The sequence below is a fragment of the Thunnus thynnus genome, chromosome 3, assembly GCF_963924715.1.
Source record: "Thunnus thynnus chromosome 3, fThuThy2.1, whole genome shotgun sequence".
In the NCBI taxonomy this organism is placed as follows: domain Eukaryota; kingdom Metazoa; phylum Chordata; class Actinopteri; order Scombriformes; family Scombridae; genus Thunnus; species Thunnus thynnus.
Window position 1 is genome coordinate 9454373 of NC_089519.1, and position 18457 is coordinate 9472829.

General features: G+C 42.6%; 2 protein-coding genes across 2 annotated transcripts; both read left to right on the plus strand.

Moving 5' to 3' along the window:
* Positions 1–1055: 1055 nt before the first annotated feature.
* LOC137179027 (NFIL3 like protein-like) lies at positions 1056–4240 on the plus strand. The gene is made up of 2 exons (XM_067584038.1): positions 1056–1171; positions 1869–4240. The coding sequence occupies exon 2, from the start codon at positions 1963–1965 to the stop codon at positions 3205–3207; it is 1245 nt and encodes a 414-aa protein (XP_067440139.1). The 5' UTR covers positions 1056–1171; positions 1869–1962; the 3' UTR covers positions 3208–4240.
* Positions 4241–8192: 3952 nt separating this feature from the next.
* Positions 8193–18457, plus strand: LOC137179043 (nuclear factor interleukin-3-regulated protein-like). The gene is made up of 2 exons (XM_067584039.1): positions 8193–8610; positions 14299–18457. Exon 2 carries the CDS (start codon positions 14956–14958, stop codon positions 16807–16809), a length of 1854 nt encoding a protein of 617 aa, XP_067440140.1. The 5' UTR covers positions 8193–8610; positions 14299–14955; the 3' UTR covers positions 16810–18457.

An 18457-nucleotide genomic window follows, 5' to 3' on the forward strand; every position in this document is an offset into this window, starting at 1 on the left:
TAAAATGCTGCTCACACACTGATGCATCAGTATTAACAATGTACTTTATTAAATGTATTTAATATATCAGTCAGAGGGGCCTAGTAATTTTACTTTTAATACTTTAGTAAATGTAACTGATAATACTTGTGTTCTTTTACTTAAGTGGGATTTTAAATACAGGATTTTAACTTGTAATGGATGCAATGGATGTAATTTGATCAATTTATGGCCTATTTGTTTTTGTGTGTTAGATGAAGAGACACAGAGAAACTAAAAGTATGTGGCTTTCTTCCATTGATCTACTGTTGTTGAAGGACGTATGGGTCTATAAGATGTCGTTTGAGGGGGCATCTTGGGGGTTCAAGGCACTGATCATGTGACCACATTGTCACCAGTATAAAATAACTGTGGCTTAAACTGACTATTACAATATTTTGCGTGTTCAAATTTCAGTTAGTTATTTTTGCAACAAATGCACAAGAGCCTTATTTGTGACAATGACACAGCAAAAGCAAGAGCAAGATTATGTCATAATACCATAATACAATAATCTGTTAACAGTATTCAGTTTACAATGAATTTTATTGTAACTGGTCTAAACTTCAGCAGGGAATGTGTGGAGGTGAAATTGAGCCAATTTCATGCCGCCTTTATGTGGCTGATTATCAAAGACTGACACAAAAAAAAGGTGCCAAGACTGTGGCAGATGGGCTTTTATCTGCCTGTCTTTTTGCTGTAATGTGTTTTTCTTCATTATTTGTAATTGAACATATTCTCAGTTAACTGTTTGAGTTTGAGTGCATGCTCACAGTTCATTTTTAAATGTTCTCCTTCGACCAAGAGAACTGCCAACTGTATCAAAGCAGTACAAATATCATTTAAACAACCTGTTAGGATTTATTTTTGAAAGCAGCTCGTTTTTGTTGCCGTTTATTCTGCGTGTCTCCGCTGGTTGGCTCAGCTGGCTTCCCGTTAGCAGGAGGAGGAGGAGGAGGAGGAGGAGGAGGGTCAGGCGGGGTGAGGATCCGACCCCAGCTGAACCGATGAGAGGGGGGGGGGGGGGGGGGGGAGAAACGACAGATGCGGAGCTTAGGAACAGAAACATTTAGACGACCTGTGAAGCTCCACATGTCTCCTCTTTCTCTCTCTGACTGAGATTTCATCCAAGATTTCAGCGACTGACTGATCTGTAAGTAAGATCCGCTTTATAGTTTATAGTATAGTTTATCCCGAAATGTGTTCTTGTCATGCAGGCACTTGTTAAGAAAGTTTATAACGATTTTTAAAATATGTCAGTCTTTAATACAAATTTGGGTCTATGTTTTTTTTTTTTTTTTTAATTATTGTTATGTTAATAAAATCGCCTTCAGCGTTTCGGGCTTATAAATCTATTTAGGATTTTGGGTTTAATCAAAACATTTTGGTGGTGAAAACACAGATTGTAAATGCTTGGTTGTTATCACTGGCTACCAAATTGTTTACCTCTTAATCAATCTTATTGATCCTGAAATCGATAGTTAAAAATTTAAAGGACTAATACAACATTTGAGAACATTTTCTGCTACCAGAAACTCATTAACTGCGTATAGTAATGTGATTACTGTTTAGGCCTAATATGTATGAATAAATATGAATTCAAAATGAACTGGTCTAATGTAAATCAAATTATTTTTTTAAATCAAAGTAGGTAGCCTAGTTTTTTTGTAGCTTTATCTTAGAGTGATATTTCTATAAGGATGTATTTAGTATGAGAGCTTCATATGTTTTTAAGTGTTTCCTGCTATTCAGTGCATCACAGCGTTACAGTATAATGTTGTTTTAATCTGTTGCAACCTTGTAAACAAATCTTTCCCTCACCACGTATATTTATGTTTTTTCGCCACTAGGCGGAGCCATTACATCACCCTGAGCCACCAACTGTCAGTGACTTTCTCTCAGACCCTGCAGCTCCCCAAGCTGTCACATCAGGAGTGTTTGAACATGACGGGTCAGACTGTGGGAGGCATCATCCAGGACCTGTTGGCCGTGGAGGGACTGGAGTCCAGGCCTCTGGGCGGGGCCGGGTCCTTCACTGATGAGGCTGTTTCCATCCTGACCTCCACAGGCCAGCTGGCCCGAACCCTCCTGGGTCACACCTTTGCCCTCAAACGCAAAGAGAACCTTGTCAACGCTGAAAATAAGGCTGGCAGCAGCTGCGATGAAGACAACGGCAACAATGTGCGCCGCAAACGGGAGTTCATCCCAAATGAGAAGAAAGATGAAGGCTATTGGGACAAGCGGAAAAAAAACAACGAGGCAGCCAAGAGATCCAGAGAGAAGCGTCGAGCCAATGACATGGTGCTGGAGAGGCGCGTCCTGGGCCTGCTGGAGGAGAATGCCCGTCTGAGAGCCGAACTGCTGGCTCTCAAGTTTCGCTTCGGCCTGGTCAAGGACCCGTCTGACGTGTCCATCCTGCCGCTGTCTGCACCGCTCTGTTCTCATCCAACACCTAGCACAACACAATACCACCAGCCTCACAGTGACGGACCCCCATACTTCAGTACACAGCACAGCTCCAGCACCCATCACATCCACCCTCCACAGCAGGGAGCCATCTATGGACCAAGGGGAGCAGGGCCTCTGTCAAGCCACAGTGTGTCCGAGGAGTCTGGCATCTCCACCTCATGTAGCTCAAATGTGGGCAGCCCTGTGTTTTTTGACGAGACACTGAGTGATCGTGGTGGACCGTCTCCGAGAGAGCTGGTGGAGGAGCAGCAGGGCTACGACTCCAACATCTGTCCCCTGGAGGTCAACGAGAATCCGTGTGTAAATAGACAAGACTCACCCGAGGGTCTGAGGAGTCTCCCTCACAAGCTCCGCTTCAAAGCCCCCAGTGGAGGCAGCGATGCAGGGGACATGTCTCTGTCCACTGATAGCAGACACAGTGGACCACCTGTAGCCACAGTGGGGCCAAACATCCAGGTGAGGAACAACCAGCAGGCGGGGTGCGACAGTCGTGCAGAGAGTCAGGCTATCTGGTCCAGGGAGGAGGCCTGCAGTGAACTTGGGCAGAAGTATCAGAGTCCGTCTTCTAAATGTTATAACTCCTCCTCTCTGCAGACCTCCAGGGACACCAAGAATGTGACAGAGGATGTCAGTCTCAGGTCTCAGATCAGCTGTCTGTCTCAGGAAGTAGCTCAGCTCAAGAAGCTCTTCTCTCAGCAGCTGCTCTCCAAGATCGCTTAAAACCTGAGCAGAAAATACCAGACTAAAGCTAACAGACAGATTTCACACCACAATTTTCTCCAAACTATCGCTCCCACAGACTGCGGATTTCCACAGTGCAGCATGGAACCAGTTCAAACCTCAACCTGTGAAATGACAAACCTGATGCTTTTGTTCCTTCATGACACCTGTTTCACTGGAGAGGTTTAGTTTAGTGACCTGTTTGTCTTTGTGATGACCAACACCACAGCTTAGACAAAACATCCACACATGTAACTTTCATCAACATCATCAGGATTAATGACTGCAAAACTAAAAGTGATTTACGTGTGATTTATGTCCTTCAATCATGTTGATTCTCACTGATTTGAAGGACGCTACATGTCTGAATACTTGACTCAGCAGGTCAGTCAGAAACACTGGAAGAATATGTTAAATACAACACAAAGCACATGGTTATAATTTGATACACCTCCATCTCACCTTGTTCACGTGACTCAGATGTGGATGTAACATTTTAACACATTTGAGTCTTCTTTTGGACATCTACTGTTTGTATGCTTTTCAACATGAATACTGTTCAATCAATAATATTATCTTGTGTTAAAAAGAAGCACAAATGTACACAGTCCCAAAGACGACACACTGGTGTTTCAAAAAACACTTTTTTAAAAGTGTACTCTTGTTTTTGTGATCTTTTTGTGTGATGTTACTGCATATGTACAGTATCAGGTTTATGTTGCGACAGCAAGGTACGTAGAAGTGAATATTTCTTCACAGCTCAGAATTGTAATTGAAATCAAGTCAAGTTTCTTTTATTAAAACATGTCTAAGCTGATGGAATTAATCTCAGTACAAACAGAATAGCTGTAACAATACATCACATACAACACCAGTGCAAACATAAAGGACATAAGTGCACAAAGAAAACACATACAGTAGCCTACACAGCTCCACATATCATAAAATACAGTTAGACCAACTTCTGTGTATTCATCAACTGTACGACTTTGTGAACTGTACTTGAAAATAAATGTACATTTTATATAAAAGACTGGTGAATCTTTTATGTCAAATTAAGATTTTCTCAACTGTACTCATACAAATTTGACATTTAGTTTTAGTATCACAGAACACAACATATGTCATCTCTGCATTGCAGATTCTTATATGGTTCTAATATGTATGTTAACAGCAGTGAAATTAATTTAAAAAATGATCAAAACGTACAGACTGTGGTGGTCACGCATATTTTAAGAGATACAGCCATCAACATGCAACATGCAAGACAGTTTTAAGTGTTTTTAAACTGCATTTTGCATTAGATGAAAGATTCAGTGTGGCTTGTGTAAAAAAAAAGGAGAGAGCTATGGTGCACTGCGCAAGAATATGAATATGTCACAAGTTTCTTTTTCAGCTTAACTGATGTCATTTGTGTCCTTTACAGCCTGCCTGTCATCACTGTGACATCGTCTGTCGCTTTAAATATCATCCTGGTGTTAGTGCACCCATACTAAACTACAGTTACTGAAATGAAGGGGGGCCGATGGGTTGTCGGACAGTGCCACGGACTGAGGGGTGGTGTATGGATGCAGGGAGAAGGGCGAGACTCATGCATGAGTCATCTATCACGTCAGCGGTAGGAAAGCTATTTTTAGCATTGAAGCAGCTGTGGTGGAGACTGATTGGCTCATATGGAAGTGAAGGCTACAGGTTCAGAATACATTCACACCTGGAGGAGTACAAATCTGCTGAAAGACATCAGAGAAGTGGCTGTGAAATATGTTCTGATAGTTGCGGGGTGGGGGAGGGGGGGGCAGGAAGCTGCAATGAATTTTTAATATTTGTCAGAGAATGTGACTCACTTAACAGGATGTCCTTAATCTGCATTACAGTAACACATCCCTGAATATTTCCTTTCACAGTATTCAGTGATTTAAAAAAAAAAATCAACACCAGGTGGCGCCAAGTGCCTTCATCACCATGGATCACTGACTCTCATTCATCCATTCATTCATTCACAACAGTGTTACTACAGAGGTCGTTTCCTCCTCTTTGTGCCTACTGTAGTAGCACATGCTGCAAATGGAGAATAAGCAAAGGATGTACAGTCATTTTGTGCTGGAAATGCTGGACTCACACCTTCAAATGATCTGTTTTCATTTACAAATTGCAGTGCAGGCATGAGGCATGGGCTAAAAAAAGCATTTGCATGACCTTGTTTAAAGAAAACCAATAAAAATTATGCTGATGGAGGTGAAATAGGTCAAGTTAGATCTGCTCTTCAGGCCCTGAATCTCTCTCTCTCTCTCTCTCTGCAGAACAACAACAACAGATACACATCAGGTCATTTGCCTGTGATCAATCTTCATCCAGCCCTGTCTGCAACCCCCTCTGCCATAAGCCAAATAGGAAGGAGTGAGAGCCTTCTGGTTGCTAGGCAGGCACCACCACAACACAGTTGCCAAGGGAATGCCTGCATGCAGAGGCAGCTGGAGAGATGGAGGAGTGTGTTGGGGGTTGGTGGTTTTAACAGAGGACTGGTGGAGGGGGGGGAGGAGCTAGACAAGTTCAAGGCCGCCGTTTCCCTAACATGGTCTAATGGTGGTGATGATGGTGGTGTGTGTGTGTGTGTGTGTGTGTGTGGTGAATAGGTGCACATGTGTTAGTAGAGACAAAGCAGGGGGAAGGGATGTGAGTGAGAAAGTGGGTTGGAAGTGGCTGCGTGTCTGATACGAAGCAGGGCTGACGTAACTGCTCATGAAATATGGTGGCGATGAGGACAACGGGCTTTGTGGGATAACAGGAAATCTCCTAAGCAGATAATACAATTCCTTTTCCTCTGCAGATAAACAGAAAGATGGAGGGAAAAATAATGTTGCAATGATATATTTACTCAAAATAGTTTTCTCCTCCTTCACTTCATTTGATCTGAAATGGGTAGTCATAAAGGGATTCAAGGTGTGTGTTTTTCTTCTTCTATCTTTTTAAAAAATATATATGAGACAAAATCTGCTACCATTTTGCAGGAAGATGAGATGGATGTAATCCATTATTCATTATTTTTAATATATATCTAATATAAATCTAATATTTTTAAATGTTCATAAAAAGCCTAATAAATGGCGATTAATGTGAAATTTATATTCTGCAGCAAAAAGGAAAACTAAAACTAAATCACAGCTTCGGTTTTTAGAATAGTTTCAGGGCGTTATGTGTAAACAAAGGGTTAAACTGTGTTATCTGCCACTGCAAACACAACTCTGGTAACATACTCTGATCTTACAGATACACACACCTCATACTGAAAGTAAGAATGTAGTGCAACACTTATCAGGGGGAATTTGTACAACGTGTGAGTGTGTGATTTTGAGAGAGAAAACTAAAACTAAAACTAGAATAAAGAAAATGCATAGAGGACAGCCATTACATCTATTATGTTTTATGAAATATGTGGAATTAATGTTTTGGTGAGAACATAAATCTCCAACAAACTGTTCTGCCTCATACACACAGATCATAACACTCCTGCTGCATGTCTCTGCAGGAAAGTCTTCCCAAAATCTGAATCCTGCCCTACTTGAGACTATGATGTCAGTCGGGTTACACATATCATTACATTTACCCTCCTACACACCACAGTAAGAGGCACAGTCTTTATAACTCATCAATATTATGCAAAAATGTTTGCATTCTGATGTAATTTTCAGTTTCAAATCTGTGCTTCTGTTTTGCTCTCAAGTGCAACAGGATATATTAAGAAAAGCGGAACAGAAAGATGAATTTCTGCTTATATGCACATAAAGATTGTTAATACAGAGTTCAGTAAGCTGACACAGCAACTTTTAACTGTTGGAAAATTTAACTGGCGTTTTTTTTTTACTGACAGCCTGCTGATGTGTCCTTGAGTGAGACGCTGAGTGTCTGTGTGACCCTGATCTCTGACCTCATTGTGGGGAGAAAAAAAGGGAATATTCCTTAAAATGGTGTTAATAAAGTTTCACAGTCATTCATTACAGGATGAAAAAAAGACTCATGATGTTCTGTGAAAGTTCTGCCAAAACTCATATTTAGTGCAATTACATATGTTCAAGGTCTACATTAATTAAAGTCTAAACTAATTGTATCTATCTACTAGCTGCAACCATTAATCGATGAGTCAATCATCAATGACATTTTCTGGTTCCAGCTTCTCATATGTGACGATTTTCTGTTTTTCTTTGTCATAAGTGTCGGTGAATTGAGTATCTTAAGATTTTGGACTGTTAGTCTGACAAAACAAGCAAATTGAAGACACCGATGTGGCCTCTAAGAAATTGTGAATGCCATTTTTTCACTATTTTTTTTTAAATTTAATACTTAATGATTAATCAATTATCAAGAAAATGTGATGGAAATAATCATTTACTGCAGCTGTAATCTACTTATCTATCTATTTATCTATCTATGGAGTGTATCACAAACTTTGTTGTACAGTCTGTCACAGAAGAGGCTAGAAAAGAAAAGTTTGTTGGAATTTCAGAAACACAAAAACAAGTGTAAGTTTGGAAAAACAGAAAAGAAATGAACACGGTGAAAGAATGAGAAGCAAAACCTTATTCCACCTTATTATTAATATCATATATCATTATTAACTGTTTAACAAGAAAGCCTTAAACCCATAAATAATATGAATGTCTTTTATACCAAAGGTTCTTTTTTGCACTCTGATGTAATACTTTTATTATATGTTGTGTAATAAAATATTGTGAAAGTCAGACACCCAGACAGTGACACACTGAAGATCTTTTCCAGGCATTATGAGCATTAATTTAATCTTAATTTGCTTCATTAACAAAAGAGTATCACCAGGAGAAAATATATAGGCCAATAATGACGAATGAGAGGATATGTAACAGTGACCCCGCACTCACGCAGCTGAAGGACATGCTGTTACATGCTATTAATGGAGCTCTCGGTAACATGGTGACTGTGTGAACTTGTTATAAACTTAACCACTCCCGTGTAAGAAGACACGGTTATTAATGGTGGAGGAAGGATGGAGGGGTGGAGAGGAGACGGCCTAATGTCACACACATAGAGCCTACTCTCGCGCGGAGAGATAGAGGACAAAAACGTGACTAGGCAGCCTAAGAGCTGTTATGCAACCGCTGACCTACTAACACATATTTCTAGAAAGGGAGCCGGAGAAACTGGAGCAAAGTGTCCGGCAGCGCGCAACACACAGGCAGCCCGAGCCAAGAGACAGAAACAGCATCAAGCCGACCGGCTGACTCAACCACAACACGACAGGAAAAGGAGCACAACTTTTTTTCTCTCGTTTTTTTGGGAGGTTTCATCTAAAGGGACAAGGAAGGAGGACACGGGAGCGAGACAGCTTTTGTGTCGGGGAAGCCTGAATCTTCTCCTCCAGGACATGGAAAGGTATGTTTTGACTGCCGCTTTTTTTGCCTCTTGTTTCATGTTGCCTGTCTATTAGTTTCCGCTCGGTGTGTTTTTAATGCTAGAGGGATTTTCGTGTGTGTGTGTGAGTGCGTGTTGAGATGAGGACATGATGCTTATGGCCGGTTATTGTTCACATGGCGACTCTCGAGCTCCGCCGGCAGATCCCGCGCGCCCGTCCGTGACTTTGAGACGTGTGCTGCTGTTTTTGTCCCACAAAGCACGAAGCTAATATGCTCGCATTGCTGCGGTTTTTTCGTCCCGTTATTGATACGAAACATATAATGGGAATAGGAAAACGTGGTTGGCCGTGTCCCACATTACGTGTTCAATGTCAAGGCGAGGTAATTTCCCTCATGGTGTTTTCCAGGGAATGGGGGCAGCTGCTGTCTGCTTAATGCAGACACACAGTGCACTAACAGCTGCTGCACGTGGCGTGCTGCTGTTTGTATGTGCAACTTGTTTTTTTTTTATGTAGGTCATCATATCTTGTTCATATCTGTGTAGCAGCCTGGCTGATGCAAATATTAGACTGGAATAAAGTATGGATACTACTTCATTTAAAGGTTATTAATTATGGCATATTTTCAATAAAACTGTCTGAAATCCATGTCAGAGTGAATGTTATGGAAACATAAATAGAAATTATATACAAAAAAATACAAGTATATAATTTTATAATTAAAAAATTAGGGGGAAAACTTGAGTGTATGCTAAAATAATCTATAAATGAGTCATTTTTATAATTTAACTGCCCTTGCGCCAGATGTGCACATCATTTAGTTGCCTCTGTTTTTAGGTGACATCATCATCACATAGTAGATGTTCAAGTTGAAAAGGAGCAAACAAAAAAAAACCTCAAAATGTCTGATTCCCATTAAAAGTGAGTCACTAGTTGATTTGTTTTATTTTTTTACTTGTAAGGTGTGTTAAGTAAAGCACAGAGCTTTGCTTTCAGAGAGTTGGAGGGTATGACATAACCAGCACACAGCAGGGAGAAGCAATAAACAGCAGCTCTCTCCTGGGACACAGAGGCCTGTAATTGATTCTCGTTCACACCCCTGCGCTCTCTTCTCATCATTCAGACGCAGACTAACAGCAAATCCTAATTTCTAAAGCAGAGAGATGTTTAGCACAAAAGTCTGCATGAACCTGCCTATTGAATAAAAACGAGTGGAAGTTGCACTTTGGAAATGCTTTCATAAATGATGTAATACAGCTGCTCAGTGTCTGTGAGCTATGTTTAACTCATCTTCCTCCTCAAAGATGAGAACAGAAAAATGAGAAGCGATCGAGGCAAAACCAGTATAACAACCTTTCTTGTTAGGTACAAAGCTCGCCTCCACAGCTCCCGGCGAGGCTGTGGCGTGACTTTGTTGTGAAATTAGAATAACAAATGAACAACCAGGATGTGATGCAATGCATGGAAACCCCTGTCTGGCGAGGCAGGCAGAGTTCTGGTGAGCTCTTAGTCCGCCTGCTGCCAGCTGGTCTGGTTTCAGAGCCGTCTGCATTGCTCTGTCCCAGCCAGCTTTCTGAATATAGGTCAGACCTGTATCTGGGTGAGGAGACACATGAGGTATAGGGGGCAAGTCGTGGACTACTTTGACCACTCTGTCCTCTGTCCGTCACTCTTAGGAATACAAGACCACAGATTCATGCAGACTTTATTAACTTTAATGGCTGTTAATCTATTAATTTGTTTCTTAACTTTTGCTAATGTTCCTTTATGAATCTGCACAGCACTTATCTACTAACTGTAAGTAGCTAAAGCCTTATAAGTAAAGATACATACCTGTCTCTGCAGTGCCCACATATAATAAATATTAATTGCAGATGTTGCAGGGAATCAGATCTAAGTGAAAAAGATGTAGGTCACATGCTGTTGTATGACTAATTACAAAAACATTTGCAGGGAGTTTAAAACTGTAAACAGGATATTATAAATGTATAAAATCTAGTTTCTCAACACTTTAATCTGAAAGTTTTAGTATTCTTCCACGAATCATTTGTACAGGTCGGAATGTTTTCAGTCACATATTACTCAGAGGAAGTGTTAAATGGCACGCACTGGTATAGGACTCTCTAAGTGACCTGGAATGTCTGGATTCCTGTCTCCTAGTTTTGTTTTCGTGACACAAAGCCGCAGGGCGAAATGGAGGCTCCTAGCTCGGGCCCCTCCACGTGTGTGGTGTTGGATCACTTAAAAGATGGAGGAGGGGGAAAGAGGATGCCGTGTGTTTTACTCACACTTGCCTCAGAGGGGGTCAGAGGTGAAGCATTCCTTCCCGGGCAGCAAGTGCCTGGGAACAGATTCACAGCTACATTTTCCTCAGACTTAAACACAGAGAGCAAACTGCCCACAGTAGCTGCAGTGAATCATTCTTTTTAATGGGGAATAATCCTGTCACACAATGTGCCATTTCCATCATCTCCTTTTAGGTTGGAAGTATTTTGTAGCTGTTAGTCTTGGCTTTTATTCAGAGCATGGCATGCACAGAGAGGGCAGTGAAAGGAGAGATTGCAGGGCAGTAACCTGTAGCTTCTGCTGCTATGTAATATGCATGTGTTACACAAGCTTTGCACCGCAACAAGAGAAATTCAGAGCACGTACGTTACGAGCAACAACAGCAGCCCCTCCCCATGCAGTCCTGAGAGAGAGAGAGGCTGTTATGTGTGAATTTGGCTGCAGAGATGGGCGTGTGCTCTGACGTCAATGCCGTCTCCCGATCTCTCACTACCGTTTTTTCATCTGCTTCGGATGCATATTTTTATATACGCAGCATAGGTGTCGTAGTGGTTTCTAGAGCGTACAGGAATTAATGTTGCATGAAAATCACGGGGGGGGAGGGAGAGCTTTTGTAATCTGATTTTTAGGCTGGTGACGTGTCCACATTTGTCTGTTTTATTCCTCCCGCTGCAGGAGAAATCTCATTTCCACCAACTGAATTCCTCCCGTCACCCCATACCTCTTCTGCTTCCTCCCTCCCTCACCTCTTTCTGTTGCTCTATTTTTAGAGTGCACTCTAATACTCTGTTTCTCTCTCCTGCCCTCCCTCCCTTGCAGTCCCACTGACCTATTTTATGGCGCACCGTCAAAGACAGGAGGAGTGTTTACTGCTTAGCGTCGTTTCTAGGTCAGTGGGACAGCGCAGACGTATGCATGCTTCCTTCCCGCCCGCCTTTGTTTCACGCCCCCCCCCTCCCTGCCCGCCCCTCCCCTCCAAGTCTTTATGAAAATTATTCAGGGCTGGGGAGAGAGAGAAGGGGGGGGGGCTGACCCTACATTTTTCCACATCTGTTGGTGGTTGTGTCCTAATCCCTTTCTGTTCAGCGTAGCTTTACTCTAGTTCTTTGAAAAAAGGGGGACAAACAAGAGATCGCAAAAAAACCTAGTTTTGCCAGTGAAGGGAAAATTCAATTTGAAGAACAGCCTGCAGCATGCCTAGACTTAGTCCCTGAGTTACGACAGAACATGCGCGAGTAAATAAATGGTTAATTATTTACAGCGTTAGTTAAGCTGTTTCAAGGTCACTGTTTGTGTTTTTTTTTAAATTTGAGATTATGTAACAGGGCCATTGTCTCCAGGGGAAGCAGAGAAATGCGGTAACCAGTCTGGAGAAGACTAGGCTCACTAGATTAAATAGTTATGTGGCATTGGCTCGCTGGTGCGAATTAGGCTAATATAAGTGGTTTATAATGTAAGTGGTTTTTGATACGGGGACAATACACTGCAGCACAGTGAAAGAAGGTCACTGTGAGTCAGTTTCATTCAACCGGAGCACTTTTGTTCTATTCCTTTTGGGATTGGATTGTGCTTTTTTTTGCCCTTTCGCCGTCGCAGTCAGCAAACAACAGTCGGTGGAGCTTCTTTGTTCAGGTCTGCTTTCGCTGCTCGCGCCATGTCTGGTCTCATTTTCCAGGCTTTACTATACAGAGAGAACATGAGATGGATTACATGAGTGGGGATCAGGAGCTGCTTGTTGTATTATCAGCGGCAACCCCAAATTCCTTTGCATTGTTCCCTTCCAGACTTCACCTTTGCAGTTTTCAAAGAGGGAAACACCTATAGGACACACCTTAACTGATGCTTAATATATACATTTTTGTTTCTGAGTCAAAAACAAGCAGAAAACGTTCAGCAGGAATTCTGTTTTTTGCATAACATGAATTCTTAACATTATTCTTGTACTAAGCTATTATTTTTGTACTTGTGCTCCTATTCTGCATTTCAATTATTGCATTGATTCAAGAGTAAAAAATTGGCTGAACTGTGGTAAAACTGGACAGATTGAAATTGAATTCCTTCAGACAACTTAGTGTCCATTAAACTGTAATTGTGCTTCAATGATTTCGGTGTTTGAATTTGGGCGCTTTAAAAAATAGCAGAAATTGTAGCAATAAAAGACGAATAAAAACATCACAGATTATAAAACTTTCTATTTGTGTTGAATTTCAGTGTTGCAAAATGAAAATTGACACCATAAGAGTCATTGTTAACCGCAGGCACAGTGACCTAGATATTACATTGTGTTTGTGATGCTGTCATGTTTTAACAGACTCCAGAGCACAGTGTAATGACGTGTTATTAATTACTGCATATCAACTGTGTAATGCTGTGCAGTGAGAGAACCAGAAGAATCTGGCCTAAAACGAGAGCAGATCTAGTTATTACATAACGTGGGACTGCCGTCAACATCCGCACTGCCTTCAGTATTATTGTTAACTTTATGGAGCAAGACATTTTGGGTGGGCAAGACTTCCTGTTGAGCTACGATGTTGACACTGTATAAGGAAGCTCAGTAGCTTGCAGTGTTGTGTAATACAGACAGTGTGACGACTACCAGAGAAACCGAGACTTTGCCACTGTGACGGAGACACACATACAGTACACACATAGGCAGCCTGACACCGATGTTATCAGCTGTCAGATGTGTCACTAACTTTGATGACTCCCACAGGCCCATCTCAGCCAATAACATTTTCTGCGTTCTCCACTGTCTTTGTAGACCCTCATGATAACTTTTGAGAGACTAAATGTTCAGATATTATAATTACACATAATTCGTTTCAACTCACACCATACTAAATGTATCACAGAGTATGTGTGATGATACGTCAGACCTGTCAACCACAAATAGTTTGAGGCGTTCTGCACAGCTGCCTCTTTGTACCCTCCCTGCGTTCCTCAGCCATTTATCTGTCAGTCTCTGCAGAGCTGGCACCAGGTCAGCCTGCCTCAGTCCTCGTTATCTGACTATGACAGCGCTCTGTCTTACACAACAGCTCTGCAGTAGCGGCACACAGCCGCAGAACTGTCTGTTCACCTCTGTTCTGATCCACCCTCCTCCTCCTCCTCCTCCCCCTCCTTCTCCTCCTCCCTGTAAAGTCAAGGAAACAAAGACATGAAAGACAAACATTGTGTAACTTTGGGGCTTATGTCATAGACAGAAGTTGTCATTGGCAGAAGTTGTGTTGTGATAAACTGATAGCATATTGATCTCAAGCCTTACAGGTGATACCAAGTGGACTCCACCTTTGTACAGCACTTTATAAATCTAATTTGACCTGACTGAAATGTGAATATATGCCACAATGAGCTACAGTGTTTTTTTTATAACTAATCTAACTCTCTCTCTCCCTCTCTCTCTCTCTGTCTCCATAACCCAGTTAGTGGTCAGCAAACAGCAGCACTGAAGCTGGATCCTCAGGGAGCCCCGAAGTAAACGGACTGACCTACATCCTCTGTAAGACACAGAAAAGCAGGGCAGCAGCCTGACAGGCATCACAGCTCTCCTGAAGATTGAGGAAGACGCCGAGAAACTCAAAATCAACTCCAGCAAGACTTTGGAGACTGCTTTGAACTATTTGCCAAGACAGCTGAAAGACTCTTTTCTCAAAATACAAACTTGTTTCTTTTTTTTCAGTTCTTCGTTCAGAAGACTAGTTTAATAAAACTTTTAAAAAAGTTCTATGCTATTAATACTGTAGCACTTTGAGTTTCACTAAGAAAAGTGCTGTATAAATTAATGTATTAGTATTTATTATTATTATTATGTCTGAGGTTTTTGTGGAGTTCCATCTCTTTTTAATCTTCTTGGCTAATTTGGACACTTGAACATTTTGATTTTGAAAAATAAGTAACAGAAATCAATGAGGCTGTCTCTTAGAGGAGCACAAATACCTCATCCAGAAGTTTTTGCTGATCCCGCAACATAGGTCAAACTCCGTTGTAATAGAGCGGTTGGCTTATATTGTTATACATCTTTTCCCTTCCCCCCCTTTGCCCTTTGCCAGAATTACACTCTGGCTCCCAGCTGGGAAAAAATGGAGAGTCTGAGTATACACCTCCCATCCACCAGCAACAAAAACGCCATGGAAGTGGACAGTTTTTCTCCCTACAATGGGAGTATCCCATCCCCTTCAGAAGGTGGAGCACGGATCAGCCGCCAGGCTAAAGGTCCCAAGGCCTCTGTGGCGTCCCGTCGCAAGCGGGAGTTCATCTCTGATGAGAAAAAAGATGATTCCTACTGGGAAAAACGGCGGAAGAACAATGAAGCTGCCAAGCGCTCAAGGGAAAAGCGTCGCCTCAATGACATGGTGCTAGAGAACCGGGTCATGGCACTGAATGAGGAGAACGTTCGTCTAAAAACGGAACTCCTTCAGCTCAAGTTGCGCTTTGGCCTCATCAGCACAGCCTCCTACATGGAGAAAAGTCAGCAGATCTCCAGCAGTGCTGCTAGTGGTAACACTAGTAGCAATGGGAGCAGCAACGGCACCCCCAACAGTAATGCCTACCTCTCAAGCAGCGGCTACTCCAGTGCATCCCAGGTGATGCTGAATTCTGACTCCTCTGAGACTGAACAGTCGAGCCGTGGTGAGCACCACAGCACGCTCCACAAGTACTCCCCGAGGGGCTCCGTCTCTGACATGTCTGACGGTTCCTCCAGAGACAGCCCTGAACCAATGGGCTACAGCATAAAGAAGGAGCCCTCAAGTATGGAGATGGCCAGACTGGAAAGCAGCGGGATTCCCAGTGGCATTGTTAATGTGATGCCCAATGGGGTTAACCATGGCAACCACACTGCTCTGGTTTCTCCTCACCAGCAGAGCTCCTCATTGGCTGATGGTGCCATGGACTACCAGCACCACCAACAGCAGTGTCACATGGAGGCCTCCAGCCCACCTCCTCAGGCCACCTCTGCACAGAGGAGCGTCATCTTGTACCGCTCCAGCAGTGGCTGTTACCCCATGGAGAGCCAGAGGCCAGAGGACCAGCAATCCCAGCAGAGCAGACTGCAACAGCATGGCCAGCACACCTTGACCTCCAAGTTCTCTGACTGCTCAGTGACTATCAGAGAGGTTGCTGAGAAGCTAGAGAGGACAAAGACCATGGACTCACCGCAGTATGAATACACCAATGGTCATGCTGAGTCAGCAGAGGAGCTGCAACACAGGTACAATCCCAACGCCCAGCAGCAACATGAGAACCATAATGGACTTTACAGCTACCAGAGTCAGGAGAGCAGTCATCATCACGCTGAAAGCCACCAGAACCCCTTTGCCCCTGATCTGATCCACAGCACTGAGGAGGGCAAGTCCTCCTTCCCACAGCACAACGGCTACCTCAACACACTGGACGAAGAGCCCCCGGTGCTCACCTACGAGGGAGGCCCCCGGGCTGACGGTTTCTACCAGGAGAATTCCTCTGCTAAAGACACCTCATCCAGCGATGGCGACCCCCGTAGCTCTGACAAGGAGGGCTCCACAGATGACGAGTCCCCCTCCTCGTCCTCCTCAGACATCAGCAGCTACCACCAGAAGCCGGCGGGGGCTATCGGTTTGCACGGTGAGTGCCAAGCTGAGGTCAAAGGCACTGCCCTGCCCCACAAGCTCCGCCTAAAGTACAGAGCTCTTTCAAATGGGGCAGCTAGATCACAGGTGGAGGGACCGGTCAGCATCTCCATGTCCCCCTCCCCCACCTTGCCCCAACACCCTTACTTGGCTCTCCCCAACAACCCTCACAACAGCCAGGCCAACGGGGAGAGCAAGGAGGAGAATGAGACTGAGTATGCAGACGAGGTCAAACCTCAGATGAATGAGAGGGCGGAGGCGAAAAAGGAGGGAGGAAAAAAGGGATCCAGCAGCGGGAGGGGTGGACGCAATAAGAGGCGAGATTAAGGACAAATAAGAGCAGCTTAAGCAACTCTTTGTCACCTCTCTGTTGTCTACAGCAGACAGGCAACTACAACTACGGTCACATCGCCACCCTACAGAACAGTAAAGAAGCAAGTGGTCTGTGTGAGGTGTAGATAGGATGTGATTTCACCATCGAGTTTCACTGTGTCACCTTTTCCCCTTTCCCTTTATTCTCTCCTACCTCCCACACATCCCTCCGATTAAAATGATACATCACTTAAAGAGTGAGGGAACAGAATGAAACTCTCTGGAGCTAGAGTCTGGGATATTCCTCTCGTGGGAAATTCAAACATTGTTCAATTATTCATCATTGTAAACTGCCTTGGTGGCTGGCCAGCGTATATACGCTTATTGTGGCATTACGGGAACATTTCTTTGACCAAAGAATACACATCCTTCCTTTAGTGTCTCCCTTTTTTGGCGCAGTTACATTCTTCCTCCCTCTGAAAACATCTGTGCGATTTAATCCTCCACTCTCTTTACCATCTGCACAAAAGTCCTTTTCACTTCTGAAGCACTTAGATTGTATATTACTGTGACATATAAATTTGCATATATGGAGTATATATTTTAAGAAGAAAAATGTGGCAAAAACAACAAAAAACAATGGGATACAGAAGTCGTAGATTTAAAGGTGATCAGTTTGTTCTTGTTGAGACACCTTGTACAGTCCCTCTTTGTCTAGAAAATGCCTCAAAGATTTTCTTTCAACTGAAAGTATGAGCCACAACTTGTAAAAAAAAAAAAAAAAAAAAAAATTTAAAACAAAGGTACACTTTTTTCAGATGTATGGATCATTTCCTCGTTCAGGTGATCCAAGCTCTTCATCACTGAAAACTGTTAAAACAGTCAAGGCCAGTTCTGAGCATATCAGTCAAGGCTATGCAGTCACACATTGCTGTTGGCAAAACCTGACAAGCACAAGGTGAGCCTCATTTGCCAGCCCTTTGACAAAATCAACACATCTGTATTTTCCAGACAAAAGTTGTCTGTCTAATAAATGAAATGGCTCTCTAGTCGCAACCAGCAAAGCTGCTCTCTCTTCATAAGGTGCCTCTTTATTGTGTTGTCCCTCGTCCCCACATAGACCAATGTCTTAACGATCCCACTCACCTCCGCACTGAGTTGTTTTAGCTACAGTAGCTGCAGTAGATCATACAGTCTGTACAAGTTTAACTGTTTCACTTCCTGGTGCCTGCCTCTGGCCACTATGTATAAATGTAAAGTTGTCTCTCTATCTCTTGTATACTGCTGTCATTATTTTATTATTATTTTATTAATATTGTTATTTTCTATTATATTGGATTATTATTTTGGCTATTATTATATGTATTTTTCTGTCATCCTGTTGTGTCATTTTGCTCTGTGCTCTTCCTGGTTGTGCTGTGTATTTACCCATGCTACCCTATGCCCAGTTACCATTTGTACTCTGTGTTACTGTATAACCTTTGTTGTTCGCCAAAAGGCTTTATGAAAATGGAAGAAAAAAAAAAACTGATTAAGGCTTGTCCAGAAGTGATTCTGTATTGCTATACTTCACGTGGATATGCAAAATGGTTACAAAAAAAATACTCATTTTTAATTGTGAAAGATTGAAAGTGGGGAAAAAATAAAAAGGTTGTTGAATTTA